Source organism: Corvus hawaiiensis, chromosome 6 (assembly GCF_020740725.1).
Source record: "Corvus hawaiiensis isolate bCorHaw1 chromosome 6, bCorHaw1.pri.cur, whole genome shotgun sequence".
Taxonomy (NCBI): Eukaryota; Metazoa; Chordata; class Aves; order Passeriformes; family Corvidae; genus Corvus; species Corvus hawaiiensis.
The window spans coordinates 65,067,546-65,086,378 of NC_063218.1; the positions used below are offsets into that span (position 1 = coordinate 65,067,546).

The 18,833-nt window shown below is 51.6% G+C and overlaps 1 protein-coding gene and 1 long non-coding RNA gene across 2 annotated transcripts in view; one reads left to right on the top strand and one right to left on the bottom strand.

Annotated features, from left to right (window-relative positions):
• The first annotated feature begins 3,849 nt into the window (after positions 1–3,849).
• The window catches only part of LOC125327704, a 95,335-nt gene continuing 80,351 nt past the window's right edge, over positions 3,850–18,833 (top strand). Inside the window, exons 1-8 of the mRNA XM_048307490.1 lie at positions 3,850–3,879; positions 4,027–4,068; positions 5,917–5,970; positions 6,064–6,107; positions 6,189–6,351; positions 6,461–6,499; positions 7,744–7,866; positions 15,138–15,230. Of these exons, the coding sequence (XP_048163447.1) occupies positions 3,850–3,879; positions 4,027–4,068; positions 5,917–5,970; positions 6,064–6,107; positions 6,189–6,351; positions 6,461–6,499; positions 7,744–7,866; positions 15,138–15,230 (588 nt within the window). The remainder of the gene's footprint in view (positions 3,880–4,026; positions 4,069–5,916; positions 5,971–6,063; positions 6,108–6,188; positions 6,352–6,460; positions 6,500–7,743; positions 7,867–15,137; positions 15,231–18,833) is intronic.
• On the bottom strand, positions 16,184–17,691 carry LOC125327418. The gene is made up of 2 exons (XR_007204231.1): positions 17,654–17,691; positions 16,184–17,060 (listed from the first exon to the last, which is right to left on the bottom strand). It is a non-coding gene; the product is annotated as an uncharacterized LOC125327418 (long non-coding RNA).

Consider the following 18,833-nt stretch of genomic DNA (forward strand, 5'->3'; position numbering starts at 1 on the left):
TCCCGCCCGCCCCAACCGCTCCCGCCGATTCCAACTGACCGCGCGCAGCCCCGCCATGCCTCCCCATTGGCCAGAGCTCGGCCCGCCCCGCCTCCCCATTGGCCAGATCTCGGCCCGCCACGCCTCCCCATTGGCCAGACCTCGGCCCGCCACGCCTCCCCATTGGCCAGACCTCGGCCCGCCACGCCTCCCCATTGGCCAGACCTCGGCCCGCCCCGGCCTCCCCATTAATCTGTGGCCCCGTCAATCACGCGGCAAACCCCGCCCCACCGCCCGCAGGCGCTGTTGCCGTGGCGGCCGCTGGAATGCGGCCCGGGCGCATCCCCAAGGGAAAAGGAGGCACAAAATGAGGAATTGGGAAGTAGGAGGGCAAGGCTGCGCAGCGCCCGCGGCCCCCCGAGAGCGAGGAGCAGCCTCCCCTCCTCTGAGGGCCCATCTCTGCCCCGTGTCCATGTGCAGTGCCCGGGGAAGAGCAGAGTCTGGGATCAAAGAACCGCCCAGTCCCCCACAGCAAGGAAAGCCCGGCACCCCGGTGTTTCAGGGGCACACAAAGGGCTGTGCAGGGCAGGGAAGGACCAGCAGGACCTTTCTCCTCCTCAGCCCCCGCTCCAAGGCGCAGCAGCCCCAGCTGTGAGCGGCCAGGATGAGGAGGGGGCGGCTCCTGCCAGAGGCCGCTCCCAGAGGGTTCCCCGGGCACAGCTGTGCAGGGAGCTGCTGGTCCAGAGGGGCAATGGGGGCATCCCGAGTGTCCCTCCAGGGACAATGGTCGGAGCACGCGGCAGGAGCTGGGGAGCAGCCGGAGGCACCTGGGCGCAGAGCACTGCTCCCAGAAAATGCCCAGGGAAAACCCCTCGTGCCAAGGGGCAGCACCTGAGCAGGCAGGGCAGCACGTGGGGTCCCAGGGAAACATTCCACTTTCCCCTTTCATCTTGGCAGCCCTTCCCCAGTGCCCCCAGAAAAAAAGGGGGGTTATGAGGAGAAAAGGGTTTTAAACAGAGGGAAAAAATTTCCTTTTCTGTAATTGTCTGTGTTGAAATTGAGGGGGAATCCCCTTCCTCTGCAATTTTAAGGGTATCAGTTGAAGGAAACCCTGCCTTTTCCATGCTCTTAGGGGTATCACTTGACAGGGAATCCCCATTTTCCATTATTCTCCAGTTTAAATAGAAGGAGAAAACCTTGAGGATGCTATTTTATGGGTTGGAATTGAGCATAACTCCCCCATTTTCATCATCCCATGGTTTAAATTGAGGGAAAAGCCCTGCTGTCCCTCCTTTTTAAGGGTTTGAATGGAGGGGGAAATAAACCCTTTTTCCATCACTGGAGAGACCTGAACTAAGGAAAGCCACTCTTTTTTCCAGTATTTTAGGGGACTCAGAGGAGAGAGAACCCATTTATTGCCATGGCATCTATTTAAGTAGAGACAAACGCTCCCTAGTCCCTCATTTTAAGGGGTTCAGTTGAAGGAAGCGCCCCCTTTTTCAGCATTTTAAGAATTTAAATCTGTACTTCAGGACACTTCTAGCTGGGTACTGGCACCCAATCTCTCACAAGGGAGCGAGCCCAGCACACACAAAACCCTCCTGCTGCCAGAGAGCCCATTTTTTTTTTTTAGTTTTATTTATAGTGAATACAGCCCTAATTAGAGGCCCCAACAGGAGTTACACCATGTAAATTATTACTATTCTTCTCCACCCTCCATAGTCCTGTATGGAGTACTACCCAATAGTTACTAATGACCAATTACAGAACTTAACAAGGAATCATGCAACTCATGTGTCTACGCAGCCAAAACAAGAAGCTTTTTTACCCTTTCAGTGGATGCAGCTGTAGTAAAACAGAAGGCATCTACGGAGCCCTTTACTCACCTGGAATTTAAGGCAGAGCAGCCAAACAGCTGCAGCTCCTCCCAGTGCTTCGATCCCTTATGGTAAAATTGCCTCCTCCCTTTTCCCGGGCGTGGTGAGAGCGAGAGGGGCCCGGCCAGGGGTCTATTAACCCCAGCCCTGGGGCCCAGGAGCTCCTTGTGTTTGTGGGCTGGGGTGAGGTAAGAGTTCTTCTGTTCTTTTAATGAAGGTGCTCTTTCAGGTTGTGTTGGCTGTTTTTAAGGAGGTGCTTTTGGCATCTAAAGCAGCAGAGGCTTGGGAGACACCATGAAGAAGATGGCATTGAGTGCAGGGAGTATTTAAGCTCATGGTTTTGGGTTGAGTGTTCAGGGGTGGTAAGGTGCTTCTGTAATTTCCTGTTTGGTTTTTTTTTTGTTGTTGTTGTTGTTAGGAGCATTGCAACTTCTTGATATTGCAGATTGTGTCAAGTATGGTACTTCAAATTTTTCAGCAGCTTCATTGTGCCACAAGAGGAACCTGCCCTGTGTTAGAGATGATGTCTGAGCTGGAGGCTTCTGATAGGTAAGTTGAGGATTGCAACTGTGAGAGGGAGCATGAGCAGAGCATCAAGTTAGGAAGTGCTAGGAGAGGTTTTGAAAGTAGTGTGGTGGGAAATGGTGTCTATTCAGGGGCCTTGTCAGGCTTTCCTGCAAGCACAGCAGATGCATTTACGTGTTTTAAGGCACACAGATGCACCCACTGTGCTCACAGGAACAGCACATAACTCTTGCTAACCCAGGTGTCCATTATAATGATGGCCACAACCTTTGTCTTGGGATGAAGAGGGATGCTCAAGGACGTGGGTGCACTTAGGACAGATGGTCAGTAGCTGACTTGTTGGGGTTTGGCTCCTAAACTCAGGCATTGATTTTGGCTTTCTTTATTGTAGCTGATGAAGAGGCTAACCCAGCCATCACGGGGTCTTCCGAGACAGCTGAGGTGGACTCGTTTTGTGTCCAGTGTGGATTCATGTCACCAGTCATCCAAAAGCTAAGTTGGGGGCTGGGATCCAGAGGTGGGAGGATAGCAGGCTGGAAATTGCCAGGAGGGATTTAAAAATTAGCATAGGGGAAAGGGATGCCCTCTAAGGGGCCTCTTAAGCCAGCTGAAAGGAGTGGCTCTACTTGTGAACAGACCATAGGGTGTGCAGGACAGAGCAGTTCCAGTCTGTGTTGTGTTGTCCAGCGTGTCTTCTGTGTCTTTGTTCTCCCTTGGATCAGATCTCGGAGGCCTTTTCCCCTCAGGGGGCTTACTGCAAGTGTCAGCCATCATCTCCAGGTGCTTAAACATTCACTCTTGTCGGCACGATGCCGATCTCGTTTGTTCTTTTACGGTGGGCTTGGCTGTGTCTTGGCATCCCAAATCAGAAGTACCGAGTCAGGTGTCTTTTGAGGCCTTGTTCCCGGCTGTACTGCCATCCATCCTTTCCAGCTGTGAGCTGTAATGCCCTGGGGCTTGTAAGATTGTCAGGATATGGGAGCATTCTGAATGTGGCACTGTCTCACAGCCATCTTGATCATTGTGACTGACAGCTCTTAGAACAGGTCACTGTTCCAGTCTTTTCTTCTGCTCCTGAGAGCCTCCTCTGTCCATGGTTGCCATACCATTGGTCATCTCTTTTGGCATCATGTCGATCCTTGCTGTTGTTCTTCTTGCTGAGAGCTTTTTTAATCATCCTTGTGTCACACTGTAGCATCATGTGTTGTTTGTGTTTGGAACTGCTCTGTCCTGTGGAGTAGAGTGGGGGGTAGGTGGAGTGGGGTATGGGCACCAGGGGACCCGTGGGCAGGATGAGTACCAGCAATGGAGATGAGCATTGATTCCAGCACAGAACTGGGTGCTACTGGAGTTGCTGTATTAGTGATGGAACTGTAAGCATTTTTTTGTGTGTTTTACAGGTGGTCTGTAGCATTCAAACTGCTGGTCCAATGTGACAGAGACCCTTGCAGCAAGAGGTCATGGTGGAATGGTTTCAGATGGAAACTCCCCCGGCAATGTGACGCTTTCGAACCCTGTGTGGGCACGTGCCTTTCTGTTTTGTTTTGCCCCTTCTCCCCCTGGGAAGGTTGGTCATTGCTTGGCTTTTCAGGGGTGGTATAAACAGTGGCTGTGTTACAGGGTTGTCCTCTGTCTTTCTTTCTAGGAAGTGAAGCCAGATAGCAGCAGTCAAGGTCAAGTGAGCGAGGTGAGCAGTGACTGGTGGACAGAACCAGTTGTTATTGCTTGGGTGCCAAATTCTGGTGCAGCTCTAAGCATCCATTTGTGTGTTCCAGGTGTTCCACTTGTATTTTGCCTACCAGGGCTGAGCCCCCTTGCTGACCAGCTGACAGAGCTGGTTTGGCACCCTCGAGTTGCTCTTGCGAGCCCTCTGGAAGTATTACAGGAATCTGTGATGAAGCTGTTACCTTTTCCATTTGGAGGTGCTCTCTGGGTAGCCTTCAGCAATGGTTGAGGATTTGCAGCAAGTCGGGGAGGTGGGGAGGAGGAGCGAGGTCCCACTCAGGTTTCAGCAGTGCCACGGAACCTTGTCTCCTCTTAACTCAGGTGTGCCCTGCGACGACGGCATCGGCCTCTGAGTGTGGCCGGAGCAGGCGGGCCGAGGACCCGGGCATTCTTAGGAGATGGTGAGTAGTGGAATTGTTGGGATTTGGCTGATGTGCTGTTCAGCTCATGCACTGATGTTTGGTTTTCTTTCCTGTAGCCAGCTAAGGGAGAACAGCCCACTGAGGGCAGGAGCTTCCCAGGTGGCGAGGAGGCCGTCTTTTGCACCCGACGTGGATTCACATCCCCAGACATCCGAGAGATAAGTCGAGGGCTACACCCCACAGAGGGGATGAAAGCAGGGTGCTGGGTCGGGACTCATCAGGAGGGGTTTTTGAATAAGCTTTGGAGTCGGGGATGTCTGAGAAAGAGCCCCTTAGGCCACGTAAAGGGGAAGTCTCACTTTTGATCACAACGCTGAGGTGCACAGGGCAGAGCAGTCCCAGTGCGTGTCGTGTCACTTGTCTATCGTGTGTTCTGTGTCTTTTGGGCATCTTGTGTTGGATGTCTTTTGTCTTACCCCTTTGAGGGGATTATCCAAAATGCCAGGCATCATCCTTAGCATCTCCAATTCCACATTCCTCGGCCCAGTGCCGATACCGTCGAACCTTTGACTCGCGAGCTCGGACGCCCATCGGAATCGCATCTCTCTTTAGAAGCGTTGAGTCGGACGTCTTTTATGGTCTTGTTCTGAGCTGTATCAGCAGCTGTGCACCACAGTGATCCATTATAGTGGATTAGGACTTGTAAGGATGTGGAGATAGATAGAGGATGCTGATGGTGCAGTTCTCAGGCATCCATCTTTGTGGTTTTTCAAGGGTGCTCCTGGAATGAGTCCTTCTGTTGGCATCTTCTTCTGCCAGGGTTCTTCGAGCCTCATTGGCTCATTGTTGGTCCTGCCTAGGTCATCTCATTGTGCCTTCTCTTGGTCCCTGTGGTCATTCTTCTTGCTGAGAGTTTTCTCTCCTTGTTGCATCCCGTCATTTGTCATCTCCTGCATGACAGGCCTCTGTGTGTGCTTGGCCTGGAGCTGCTCTGCCCTGCTGCATAGTCTGGGGTGTGAGTGTAATGGGACTAAGACTGTACTGTTCATTTCTCGATGGATGGTATTCCTAGGTTGATGCAGGATGGCTGGAGCTGTTAAGTTACCATGCAGCACCTTGACTTGTGTAATAACTTTCTTTCAGAGGCAGATGGATTAAATCCCTGGCAGAGTGCCCCATACCAGGTGAGGGGGTTCCCATGGGAAGGTCAGTCGCTGTTTGTCTTTGCAGGGGTATTGTAAATGGTGACTATGTTACAGCATTGTTCCGTGTCTTTTTTTTTTTTTTTTTTTTTTTTTTTTTTTTTTTAGGAAGTAATGCTGGATATTGGCAGTCAAGGTTGATGGAGTGAGGTGAGCAGTGACCGGTGGACAAAATGAGTTGTTACGGCCTCGGTGTTTCAATTTTTGGTGCAGCTCTAAGCATCCATTGTTGTTTGTGTGTTTTAGGTGGTCCACTTGCAGGATGTCCTGGCCCTGGATGCTGGAGGGTGCAAGCCTAAGGTATAGGTGTGGTGTACTTCAGTCGGAGCAGGGAGGCTGTGGTTTCACGGTCTCTCAGCATGTTTCCTGTGTTTTTGCTTTGCTTCTCTGCAGGTGCTGCTGCCGCCCTGGGCGTGCCAAGGGCCAGAGGTGAGCAGGTGCGTTGGCATTTAGGTGGGATGGCTGATAGGCCAGCGGTCTATGGCAGCGTGCTGAGCGTGTCCCTTTTCATTGTGCAGGTTTGTCCTGGCCACCTCCAGAGTCAGATCAAGATTTGAGGTGAGCCGGGGCAGTGGTGTGGAGTACCCCGGGGATGCTCTTGTTGAGGGCAACAGTGACGTTTTCTATTTTGTTGTCTTAGGTACCGTGAGCAGGTGTGGAGCTGAAGCTTGGAGAGAGCAGGTAAGCGATGAGCCTCGGCAGTTTCGAGGGAGGGGGCCTTGCGGAAGGGGTCTCTTTTGGCGTGTGTTGTCAGAGGCTGAATTTTCTCCTTGTTCTCCATCTTTCACAGCTGCCAGAGCGGACCGTGGGGAATGTGTTGACATTTGTGGTGCTGATGCATTTTTTCTGTTCAGGATGGATTTTGTCTGCTTGTCTTCAGAGAGCTAAGTGTTGGGAGCTGTGGTTGGGAGAAGGGAAAAACCTTTGGAGTTCCAGGAGGCAATTGGAAGTTAGCTTAGAGGAGGGGGCTGTTGTGGGAGGGCCCCTTGGAAGCAAAGGGAGAGGGTTTCTCCTCAGCATCACCCGAGCCTTTGCTGGGCAGGGCAGTTCCGACCCATCTCTGTGTTGTCGTGGGCTTCGTGTCATCGGCCTTTGAGTCTCGCCATCATCGTGGATCTTTTTGCCCGAGGAGCTCGCCTTCGGGTCTGGCACGATTGCCACGGTCTCCATTTTACCTCCTCGCTGGCGTAGCCGCCCACAGGCATCTTGGCCACTTGCTGGTTGGTCACGTTTTGCATCGTCGCTTCAGCCTTTGGTGGCAGAGTCCTTCCCTAGGGATCCCTTTGTATCACCTGGCAGTCATTGCCTCCTTCTCTAGGCCTGCCGAGCTTCTCAAGCATCCTCTTAGCAGCTTTGGCACTGGCTTCTTGGAAGGAGTTACGTTTCACTGTCGCGTGCTGCTGCCATAGAGCCTTCTTTCCTTCGGCATCGCCAGCCTCTGGCTCATCTTGCTCTAGGAATCTTGTGCCCATTGCTGGGCAGGTTCAGCTCGTGCCTGTGTTCTGTCATTTGTGTCCATGTTCTGTAGTTTGTGTCCATCCTCTCCTGTGTCACAGGGCTTTGTTACGTCTCGGTGCTTTATCGGCCTCGTTCTGGGCCGTAGCGGCAGCGGGGGTCTCTGCTCGCGTCCTTTCCCGGATCGGGCTCATTCCGGCATCTTTACAGTTTTGCTTTTGGAGACCAGAAGAAGTACACAAGATGTTCTCATCCATCTTCCTTCTCACTTTTGGTAGTATCTTCTTTTCCTGGGCCATGGACTTCTCTATGAAGCGTATTAGACCCTCCTCACTGTGGTAGTGCCATAGGTTCCATTGCCTCAAAGCATGTCGAGCTCAAGAATTTATCTTCTGAGAGTTATCTCAAGTCCTCGTGTCATCTTTGCTTCTATTTGGTGTGCTTACACTTGGAGCTGCCCTGCCCTGGCACGTAGAGTCATGGCTGGGTTGAACAGTTGTAAAACCTTGTGGTTCATGTCTTGTCTGTGGGGTTTTGTGTAGAAAACTTATGGGCCTGGTGTAGGGGGATAACTCCGAGCTGTCAGCTACTTGTAGACTGCCTCATGTTGTCTTGCAGGTCCCCAAGGCCGATTCCCATCCCTGCAGTCACCGATGCTACCGCTTTTCCCAGAATCTGCCCTTCCAGGTCATGGAGCAGCAGTTGGAAGATGTGTTGATGTGTCTTTGTCAGTGGAGTGTTGTGAGTAAGGGCTGCAGTCAGTGTGTAAGCTGAAGAAGGGGTGTCTGTCTGTGAGAGCGTGTGTCTGTCTGTGTGTGTGTGTGTCTGTCTGTGTGTGTGTGTGTCTGTCTGTGTGTGCGTGTGTCAGTCTGTGAGAGCGTGTGTGTTGACTGGTTCTAACCTTGTGTGTGTGATTTTTGCCTTTCAGGTTTTTCAACTAATTTTTAACTTTATAATAAGAAAACACCCAGCTGTGAGCTTTTGTTTTCCCCCATCTGGGTTTTGTTTTTCCTTGGTCCCATCCTGTCTGTGAGGCGATGTTCATCACTGAGGTTTGGGTGCAGCCAAACAAAGAGCCTCCCTCACAGGGTGGAGAGTACACAGTGGAGGTTAGGAATACAGGGAAAAGGTGCACCAGCCCTTACACCACCCCTAACAGCACCATTTTCCCCCTAGCGTCAGCACAGTGCAGTAACCCTGGTGCTGCCTTTTCCTGGTCTTAAAATCAAGAGTCAGACATGGTTAGAAGGGGAAAAGGGATTTTACCTTGGTATTTATTGTAAGGATCCTTAGGTGCACACGTTCAGGTCATATGCATCGAGATGCACCCCCCCTGAGTCTGTCTTTTTTTCCCCCCAACATTGGGTATAACATTATAGGTGTTACTAATTAGCAGATCTATCAAAGATTCCCCAATGAGAGGCTCAAGTGAGCCCCCCTCCCCAAGGAACCTTCCCCTGGATGGTTCTATCTTGGTTTACAGAATATGTTCTGGAGAGGTCCTTGGGGTCTGGGGCACACTGATCCCTGGCTACGAAGCTTCTAAAATGTTGAGTCTCTCAGCTTGACAAACAAGTCCAAGAATGTAGGCAAAAAGCACTAGGAATACAGAAGTTGTAAAAAGGTATAACAGGGGTATAAAAGAAAAGGCAAAAATCTTCATGGCATCATTTCCCCCCTTTTAGAGACTAACAAAATTTTATCTTGTCTAGTCTCTACTCTACTCTGTTCTTTACCCACAGAACCGGTTTACACAACCAGCTGCTCCACAGGAAATTACACAGATAATAACTACAATGACAGCTATTATGAATATTTCTTTTACCCAGGCCCAGTTTGGTAACCATGAGGTAAGGGTCTCAAAAATATGATCAAATTTTAAGGTGTTATTTCTAGAAGCCACTTCATGTAGAATTTGAGTTCCCTTCCAACTTTCATCCAAATCTTTCTTAATTCTTCCACTTTGGTCCACATACGAACAACACGAGGTATTGACAATAGCACATACACCTCCTTGTGCAGCAAGTATGACATTGAGAGCTATCCTGTTTTGCATAACTGCATGGGACAGTCAACTTGCTCCTGTAAGGCTGAAATTGCAGCTGCAGTGTGCTGCTCAATACATTCAATGACAGCTGAGATGTTTACAATTGCTCTCTCCAGTTCAACTACTCCATAAGCGGGTACAAGGGCTCTGATTATGCTATGAAAAAGTGTGGGACGTTCAATGAGGGGATTAAGAGATCTTTTTCTCCTCTCATTTGGTTTTTCAAGATGGTCAAATATTGCTATATTTGGGACCACAGCCCCGATAGCACAAGCCTGGTCTTTGTTCACGGGCATAACTTTCCAGGCCTTATCACCCCATATCCAATACAACCCCGTCCCAAAGGGCTGAGCCAGTCTCCACCCTGTCACTTTCATCTTTGCTGCAATTCTTGGGTCTGTTATTTCCTGAAATGGGTCTGATGACAATATGAAGGAAGAACAGCTTTTCCTGTGGCGTTTACAATTGCACAAGGAACCTTATAGTTTGCATGCTCCACCAGGCCCCTCACGGTAATGGGGGGCAGAAGGGTGCTATTAATTGGTTCCCACGTTTCCGTGCGGTTCTCTTCCCTTAAAATGCCAATCAATGGCCAGTGACCCTTCCCATCTAGGGGTGGTAACTGAGTACAGCTCCAGCAATCGCTCTTACTAAGAATTTTGGACACGTTTTGGACCACAGTCTTATGCAAATCATGGGGTGAACCTTGAACCATGGTTACCAGTTGGGCAAACAGCAAACATGTAAAAAACAGTTTAAACTGGATCAGTCTCTGTCTTCTTGGTGATTTTGGGAGCAGAAGCTTTCTTCACCCTGGAGCAGTGAATCCAGGATCCCTTGCCAGCAACCTTGACCGCAGTAGAAGTGGTCAGCAAAACTTGGAAAGGTCCCCCTGCTTGCAAGGGGTTGATGTCCCAGCACTTGATGTAGACCCAGTATCCAGGCTGGAATGGATGAGCAGCTGTGTCCAATCCTATTGGTTTGGATAACACAACGAATCTCTGGAGCTTCTGCAAAGTGGAACTCAGAGCCATTAAATATTTCTGCAAATCATTTTTACCTCTCCTATGAACTTCCCCCGGGATCTGTGGAACCTGGTATGGCCTGCCATATAATATTTCATAGGGACTGATGTTGTCCCTTTGCCTTGGCTGTATGCAGACTCTCAGCAAGGCTATGGGCAGGGCTTGAACCCATGTCATGGATGTCTCTTGACAAATCTTGCCCATCTGGGTTTTGAGGGTCCCGTTCATGCGTTCAACTTTGCCACTGGCCTGGGGCCTGTATGGTGTGTGCAGGTCCCAGGTAAGTCCCAAAATCCTGCTAACTTCCCCAACCACTGTTGCTACAAAATGTGGTCCCCTATCTGATGACATTCCCAAAGGAACCCCAAATCTTGGTATTATATGGTCGAGCAAAGCTTTCGCTCCTTCTTTTGCGGTGTTGGTGCGACGGGAAAGCCTCAGGCCATCCACTGAAGGTGTCAACCAGTACCAGTATATACCTGCATCCCTCTTTGTGTGGCATCTCAGCAAAATCTATTTGCCAGTAATCTCCCGGGAGCTCTCCTGTCTTTGTCACTCCTAACACAACTCTCTTGCTTGTGTCAGGGTTGTTTTTACCGCAGGTTTCACACTTGTTTGTTACAGATTGTACAATATCAGTCATTCCTCTCCCTATCACTACTTTCCTTAAATGTTTTAAAAGATTTTCTGTTCCCCAGTGGGTACTTTCATGCTCTCGTTGGGCTATTTCCCGAAGGATTGGGGTGGAAATACGACTTGTCCTACTGGGGTAACAGCCCACCCACCTTCTTTGATTTCAGCCTTAAGGAACTTAATTAATTTGTGATCCCTCTGATCGTATTTTGGGGTAAATGATGACAAATCTATCTCTTTCTGTGGTACCACTGCAAACCCTCAGTGCAGCACAGCTCAGTAAGCCTGGTGCTGGGATAACCCTGGAACCCTCAGAGGAGGACAAGGCCCACACCAAAAAGGTAGGGATGACAGCTGCAGGCTGGAGAGTGACAGGTACGGGTTGGGGGCTGGGGCGTGTAGAGCAGGAGTGAGGGGTTCCAGGCAGCAATAGCAGTGAGGGGTATAAAGTAGAGGGGGTTAAAGGTTAGGGGATAAAGGGACAAAAGTCAGGGCAGGGGTTGGGGAGTCAGGGAGTCAAAGGTCAAGGTGATCAAGGTCAAAGCAGAGAGGTCACATGTAGAAGGTTGGGGAAAAGGTCATAGGGCTCAGGGGTCAAAGGTCATGTGGTCAGCTGTCATGGGTCAAAGGCCAAAGGTTGGGGGTCAAAGGTCAAGGCTCAAGGTGTAAATGTGGATGGTCGAGAGTCAGGGATCAAAGGTCAGGGGTCAGGGATCAAAGGTTGGCTAGTCAGGGAATGGGTCAAGGGGTCAAAGGTCAAGGCTCAGGGTCAGGATTAGAGGTTACAGCATGATTTTCCAATGTGGGGACACGGGGTGTGGGGTCAGTGGCGCCGGGGGCGGGCAGGAGCCCCGTGGGCAGTGGCCGGCAGCGGCGGGGACGCCTCCGTACGGGTCGCGCCCCTCCACTGCCAGCAGAAGCCCCCCTGCGCCGTGCGGTGCCCGGCCGCGCTCCTTGCCCTCCCCGCCGCTGCCTTCCCGCACTCCCACCGCACTCCCTGCTCCCCTCCAGCCCAGGGAAATGCAGGAAAACACAAAATCATCGAGGTGGAACAGTCACCGGAGCTGCCCGAGCCATCCCCCTGCCTGAAGGCGGCAGCTGCCCAGAGCCAGGGGCACCCAGCAGGATGCAGCTCCTCTTTCCCAGGAGCTGGAGGCAGGGTTTCCCAGGCAGGGGGAGCAGGGAGAATTTCAGCTCCCAGCAGCTCTCTGTGAGTGCTGGATGGACTCTGGGCTGAGCCAGGTGGGAGGTGCGGGGGGTGTTCATGTCCCCAGGAGCTGCTCAAATCCACCTTAAACTCCTGGAATGGTCTGTGCTGGCAAGAACCTTACAGACCATCCTGTTCAGCCCCTTGCCATGGTCAGGGACACCTTCCTGGGGTGTCTGTGCCAGAGTGGTGGAATGGGCAGGACTTTCTCCCTGAGCCCAGTCCCGGGCGAGATTGGGGTTTCCATGGGAAGAAGCCTGTGAGCTGCATTTCTGGAGCTGGGAGGCTCCATGCCTGGGAGTGTTTCCAGTACTGCTCTTTGGCTTTTTCCATAACTGGGCATGATGTTTCTCCCCAGAGCAAGGTGGTTTTCCCTGGATTGTTGGGGTTACACTGTTTACAATCTGGTTTAGAGCCAGGAAAGCAAAGCAAGCTGAGTCTCTGAGCATAAAACCGGAGGGAACCTGGAAGGTTCAAAATATCCCCAGAAATGAGATTAGAACCAAACGAGGTCAGATGTTGTTGCCAAAAAATGGATGTATTTTATTTGATAGTAAAAGAGGCAAAGAAAAGGGAAGAGAAAAGAAAGAGAAAAAGAAAAGTGTGCGTGGGGGGTGGGGGAACAGGGAGAGGTGACGGGGGTAGATGGAAGCCCATCACCCCTCTGAGGGTGCCAACGACGTCTCGTTGCTCCCCTCCATCCGCTCCGCTGCTGGTGAGGGTCCCCCGTGGGCGCCGTGGCCATCCCGCTCCATGCTGCCGCAGCCGAAGGGTGCAGAATTCCGTGGGTTAATGCACACTTTGGGCCAGGCGGGAACGCCCACGTGCCTCTCTTGCAGGGGCCGGCTTGACACTGTCCCTTGCAACACTGAGGGTCTGTTGCATCATCTCTGGTGCTCTGCTGCAGGGTCTGGGGGCCCCTGTGCTGGGCCATGTCACCCCTTCTGCTGTGGATGAGCTTCCTCCCCCCGGTGAGCACCCCGCAGCTGGGCTCTGCACAGTGGAGGATGGGCGGTCACTGCACCTCTGACCAGAGGCTTTTCCAAGGTACCCAGAGCCTCTCCTCCCTCCACCCCTTGGTGCCAGGGTCTGTGTGAGCCTGGCAGCTGATCGCCCTGGGGCTGTGGTCCCCACCTTGGAGGTGTTAAGCCCGTGCTCAGTGAATGTCCCCAGCCCTGAGTTGTTACTTTATCTTATCTTCATCAGCGAGCGGTGTCAGGCCTCAGGGCCCCATTCAGGGTGTTCCAGTCTTCTCTTCAGCTTTTATAATACAGTTTTAAAAGTCCTTTAAGAAAATGTTTAAGAGATGAAATATAATATTTCAGTCTCTGGCATATACACTGGCTGTTTGACAGCTCTGTTGTCTCTTTGTCCTGAATGGAGGAGCGAGGAACGGGGGGTGCTCCCGACTGTCACAGGGATGTGGGAACAGCCCAGTTCCAGTGAGGAATATGATGCCCAGCTCGTGGCGTGTGCCCTGAGATGGTCTTTGCTGTTGTTTTGTCCTTAGAGCCTGTTGGAGTGTTGGCCTGGATTTGGGAGGAGCCAAGTCGCCTGGAGCAGTGAGGTTTTTCCTGTCAGAAATCCATGCTGGGGATATTCCAGCACCTGCTTTTTAAGCCAGGAATTCCAAGCCCAGTAAGTCGGTCACATTCTATGGGAGCTGCCCCAATGGTGGGATGGCAGAGGGCACACCCGACGCTGCTGTTTGGGACATTCCTGACTGGAACGGGAGCCAGCTGGGCATTTTGGAGCGCTGAGGCCACCAGGACAGCCTTGAGTGGCATTCCCAGGCAATGCTGAGACATCCCATGGCTGTGGCACGTGGCAACACATGCCTGATGTGGAGCAGAGAGAGGAAGGGAGAAATTCTGAGCTGATGGGAGGAACGGAATTGGGCTTTCCAGAATGGAATTGGTATAGGTGCTGGTGGTATCATGGAATCATGGGGTGGCTTGGAAGGGACACAAAGACCCTCTGGGCTCTGTTATCCCATCCCATGGCAAAGAACACGTCCAAAACTGCCTCCTCACCCTCATGGGATGGCAGTGGGTGTTGGGAGCTCTGGCAGGAGCACCTGGAGACCAGGTAAGAATAGCAATGGGATTGTTTTGGCTGCTGCTGGATGTGGTTTTCTCTTTTCAAGATGTTCCTCTGATTGATGTTTTCACAGGAGCTTTCTAGGCCTCATTTGAGGATAATTCCAAGAATTTGGAAGTAGTTGGAAAAGAGTGAGGAAAGAAGGTGAACCTGATCCATTTCTAGTAATTCTGAACTTCTCTTGCGACACTGTTTGTGGGGAAAGCTGGTGAAAGGATAAAGATGCAGAGGAACAAGTGTTGTAAACCCCCCTGCCTCCCTGACAGAGCAAACCTTTCTGCAATCCCAGTAAATCTCTTGGAAAATCTGTGGGATCATAAGGTTTCGCAGGAAAGGAAAAGTAAGGACAGAGATGAGGAAAGAGGCTTCCAATTAATGATTTGATGGAGGTAGGAATGATTCTTGTATGTTTGATGCACCCCTTTTTATTCCTGGGATAATTTAAAATGATTTCTTTAAAAAATAATTTAAATTTGGGAATTCAAATTAGAGAGGAAACGATGCAAAATAAATGCAGGGAGAGATCACAGAATCATCCTGGAATGGCAGAATAGTTTGAGTGGGAGGGGACCTTAAGGATCACCTCATTCCATCCACAGGGTGCTCCAAGCTGCGGCCAGCCTGGCCTTGAACACTTCCAGGGATGGGGCAGCCACGATTTCCCTGGGTTTACGGGCACAAGAGGGAATTTCCAGCAGGAACTGAGGGGTTTCCCTTGCTCTGCCTGGCCCTAGCAGGGCTTTGGGAGGCAGAGGCTGTGGGAACAGGAGCTTTGCCCACTGCCTTGGGGGAGTCTCTGATGTCCCAAAACCCAGCAGAGCAAGTGGTTGTGGTTTAACATCCCGTTCAAAGGAGATGCCAGGCCAGGAACGGGAATGGGCTGCAGAGCAGGGATGGTGCCCAGCAGAGGGGTGACTGTCCAGGCGGTCCCAGCAGTCCATCCCTGCTGCCCAGGGTTGGGATGAGCAGGCTGGTGAGTGTCCCTGTGCTTGCTCTGCAGGATGAGGAAGCCAGGCCTGCTGAGGAGGAAGATGAGGAGGTGTGTGAGGATGGAGACAGCGGCCACCAAAGGCTGGGGAAGGCACAGATCCAGGTAGGAGACGTTGCCTTGCGAGGAGAGGGACTTGTGTGTCCCGTTGGAATTTGGGGCGTGAGGCCAGTGGAACAAAGGGTTTGATTCCATTTTCTTACTTGGGTTTTCACGTGCCTTAAGAGAGCTTTGTGAAAATGTCATTATCCCTGATTGAGTCTCTGAAAAACAGGGATTGAAGCTTTCAGAAGGGGCCCAACCCTGCCTGCATGTATCCAAGTGCAGCCCACCCTCCCTGTTTTTGTGTACAGCTGGGATGAGCCCTCAGCTGCTGTTACTTGCCAGCTCAGCTTTTGGCTCCGGACTCATTCCCAGTCCCCATGAGCAGCTGGAGCTGTGCTGTCCCCAGCAGGTGCCTTTCCTTCCTTCCCTGCTGCACTTTGGCTTTTCGAGGGCTCTCTGGGGGGCTGAGGGAGAAGTTCTTTGTCATTCCAGGGCAGCATAAGCCCTGATCCCACTAAAAGCAGCAGGAATCATTTAATCCTTATTTTTGGATACACCTTTGGTGTTTTTTCTCTTTTGCTGACACTGTGTGGTGAAGCAGCAGCTCCCTGGAATAACTTTTATTTGTGAAACAATGAATTCCCTGCTGGAATCCCAGTCACAGCCCCCCAGATCAAGGTGCAGTTTAAGGCCTTACATCCTGACCAGGACAAGTTCCTGTCCTTAGACATGGAAACCAGGAGAAAACTCAGACTGGATTGGAGCCAGCAACCAGAATGGGGAGAGTGAGGCAGCGTGCTTGGCCCAGGCTGGGGCTGGTACAGGGGGTGTTCCCCATAGGATGACACCCATGTGGAACAGATCCTTCTCTTCCTTTGTCCAAAGTTCCATGGCAAAGGAGCAAAGAACCCACAAGTGGGGCCTGGAAGGAAAATGGTTCTGTTAAAATTAGGCAAAGAATGCACTAAGAAAAAATGGACATCCTTTTTATGTATGAAAGAAAGTAGGGAAAAAACGTTGAAAAAGAGCTCTTTTATTTGGTGCTGCCTCTCATTTGTTATGGATAAAACCCTCTAGTGAGCAATCAGAACAGGAGTGGGAAAGCCAGGAGCCTTTGACTTCCACAGTGGACTTAATTTCCATGCTTAATTTCAACAATTTCTTCTCTCTCTCAGGACAGGAAAACCCACTTAACTCGTCCCATCTTTGCCAAAAGCTTTGGTGTTTGAGCAGCCAAACCCAATGGGCTCTGGCCCCACCAGCCTGTACTGGAGGGCCCCTGGTCCTGCCTGTGGTGTGGGATGAATCCCCAATTGTCCCCAGAGGGGGCTGCCCTGGTCCCTGCAGTGCCCAGCACCTGAGACACAGAGAGAGCCCTGTCCACAGGGGCTCCTTGTCAGGAATGTGGCAGCAGCCCCAGGAGCAGGCTGGAGGGGAGAACTGGGGCTGTGTTTGAGACTGACCAGCTCAGCTCAGTGTTTACCTGTGGGGGAGTTTGGCCCCCCACGCTGAGTTGAAGCGGGATCAGGGTGACAGATGCTGCATTTTGGGCACCCTGAGAGTTTCTCTCCCCCCTGGAGCTTTCCTGCAGGGATGGGGCAGGGCAGGGAGCAGAATTAACCCTGCACCTCCCGTGGCCACTGCTGGCCTTTGTCTCTCTGTTGTGCCATCAGCCTGTGGGAATTTGCTGCTGCCGCTGCCACCCCCCCTGGGGGCTGCGTGCTCCTGGCAGCCCTTCCCAGCCCCACAGCCGAGCTCCAGCGCTGCCTCCAGGCTATGGTGGGAGAGTTTGCTGGGAATGTGCCTCATCCCTGGGAGTATCCTTTCCTTCCAGAGTGGATGGATGGAGCTTCTGGGCTTGTCAGCTTCAGAGTTTGCTTGCAAAAGTCACTGCAGGGAAGAACGACAAGGAGGTTTGTCAGAGTGGTGCTGTCAGACCCCACCTGCCAGTCTGGGCTTTGGCTTGGAGGTTGTTGTGTATTGGCCCTGCAGGGAATCAATGTCCCCTTCCCACCTCAGCCCAGCAGATCCCAAGGGCTCTTCCTGGAATACTTATTCTTTGCTTCCCTTTGGGCTAACTTAATCTGCACCCTTCCATGAGCAATTCCTTGGCTTCTCCTGGAGAAAACCCCACGGCAGAGGCAGTGTGCAAAGGAGCCCAGAGCTGTGCTTGGAGCAGAGAGTGCTGAGAGCTGCGTGTGCCTCTGCTGCCCCAGGCTGGCAATATCCCCATGGAACAGACTGGGCAGATGGGATTAGAGGGAGCACAATCCCTTCCTGGAAGAGGTTTTCTCCTGTGCAGATCAGGCACGGGGCAGGAAGGGAACTTTGGAGATCAGCTGCTTTCCCCCAGAAGGCATCACTCACATCAGCATGGATGACATGACCTGTGCCCACTGCTCACCATGCACCCAGCCAGAATCAAGAGCAAAGGTTGGTTTGGGTGTGAGCACTTGAAATAACTTTGGAAGAGAAGAAATCACCTTTTGCTGCTTCTTTCTTTCTTTTGGATGCTGGGATTGTCTCTGTGGACATGTGTAGCGGGTTGGGTTTGAAACCGGGCAGAAACACCAATTTAGTGTAGTGGTTTGGCCCAAAATATTCATTACTGTTTATCTGCTGTGAGATAAGAATTAGGAGAAATGCAAAGCAGGCACCAAACTTGAAAGAATATAAAGAAGTTTATTTAACAGACCTAAAAGAGGAAAAAAAAAATTACACCACACCTTCAGAACTCTCCTCCTCCCCCCACCTTCCTCCCTTCTCCCACTGACAACGTAAGAAGACAACCCTTGAGATGTTCAGTCTGTTTGCCACTTCCATAATAACCTTGTTCAGTCCATTTAGGAAGAGGAGTCTCTCTGCTCACATGTGAGTCCCTTCCCCCAACTTTCAGCTTTTCCCGCAACTGCTTTCGAGGGTCCACTCTTGAAGGTTTTTGGGGTACAATTTTAAGGTTGAGCCGTTCAGAACCAAAAACAGAGGCCCTTCTCCTTCCCGGGGAGCAAAGGGTCTTCCTCATCTTCATCTTTAGGACTATCTCTGGGAGCATCTCTAGGAACTGAGGTTTTCTCCTTTCCCGTTGGGAGCAAAAGTCCTTATCTGGTCCACCTCTCCCTGTCCAAACTTCTCATGAAATTACAGCTGCGTCAGCATCTGCCTATCTCAGCGCAGGTGCTTTTGCTCATGAGTTGAACGCTCCACCCCCCAGATCTTCATGAAATTACAACGGGATACTCTGATATATCATAGCTTCACAACAGAATTTCAGCTTTAAGCATCTCCTCTCTCTCTTCCCTCAGGTTTTCAGCTCTTCACAGCAATAAAAGGGTTAATCTCACCTCGGCCTTGCAGCTTTGCAGCTGGAATGTTGAATGTTTTTTATCGAAGTGCAGAGGGCAGAGAGCTAAGCTGCTCTGGCTGCCCATGGCAAAGCAGTGGGGGGGTTGGGGGGGGGTTCCATGGATGGAACAGGGCCATCGGCTCCAGGATGGCCGTGGCCCGGCCCAGCCTGGCCTGAGCTGGGCCTGGCCAGGCCCGCTGGCCCCTGCACAGGGCCCGTAGCCACCTGTCCCAGCACCAGAAACCAGAGAGAGCTTGGAGAGGGAGTTTGTCTATTCTTAAGTGTGGATCACAGCGGTGGTCACAACTTTAAGTGGCTTA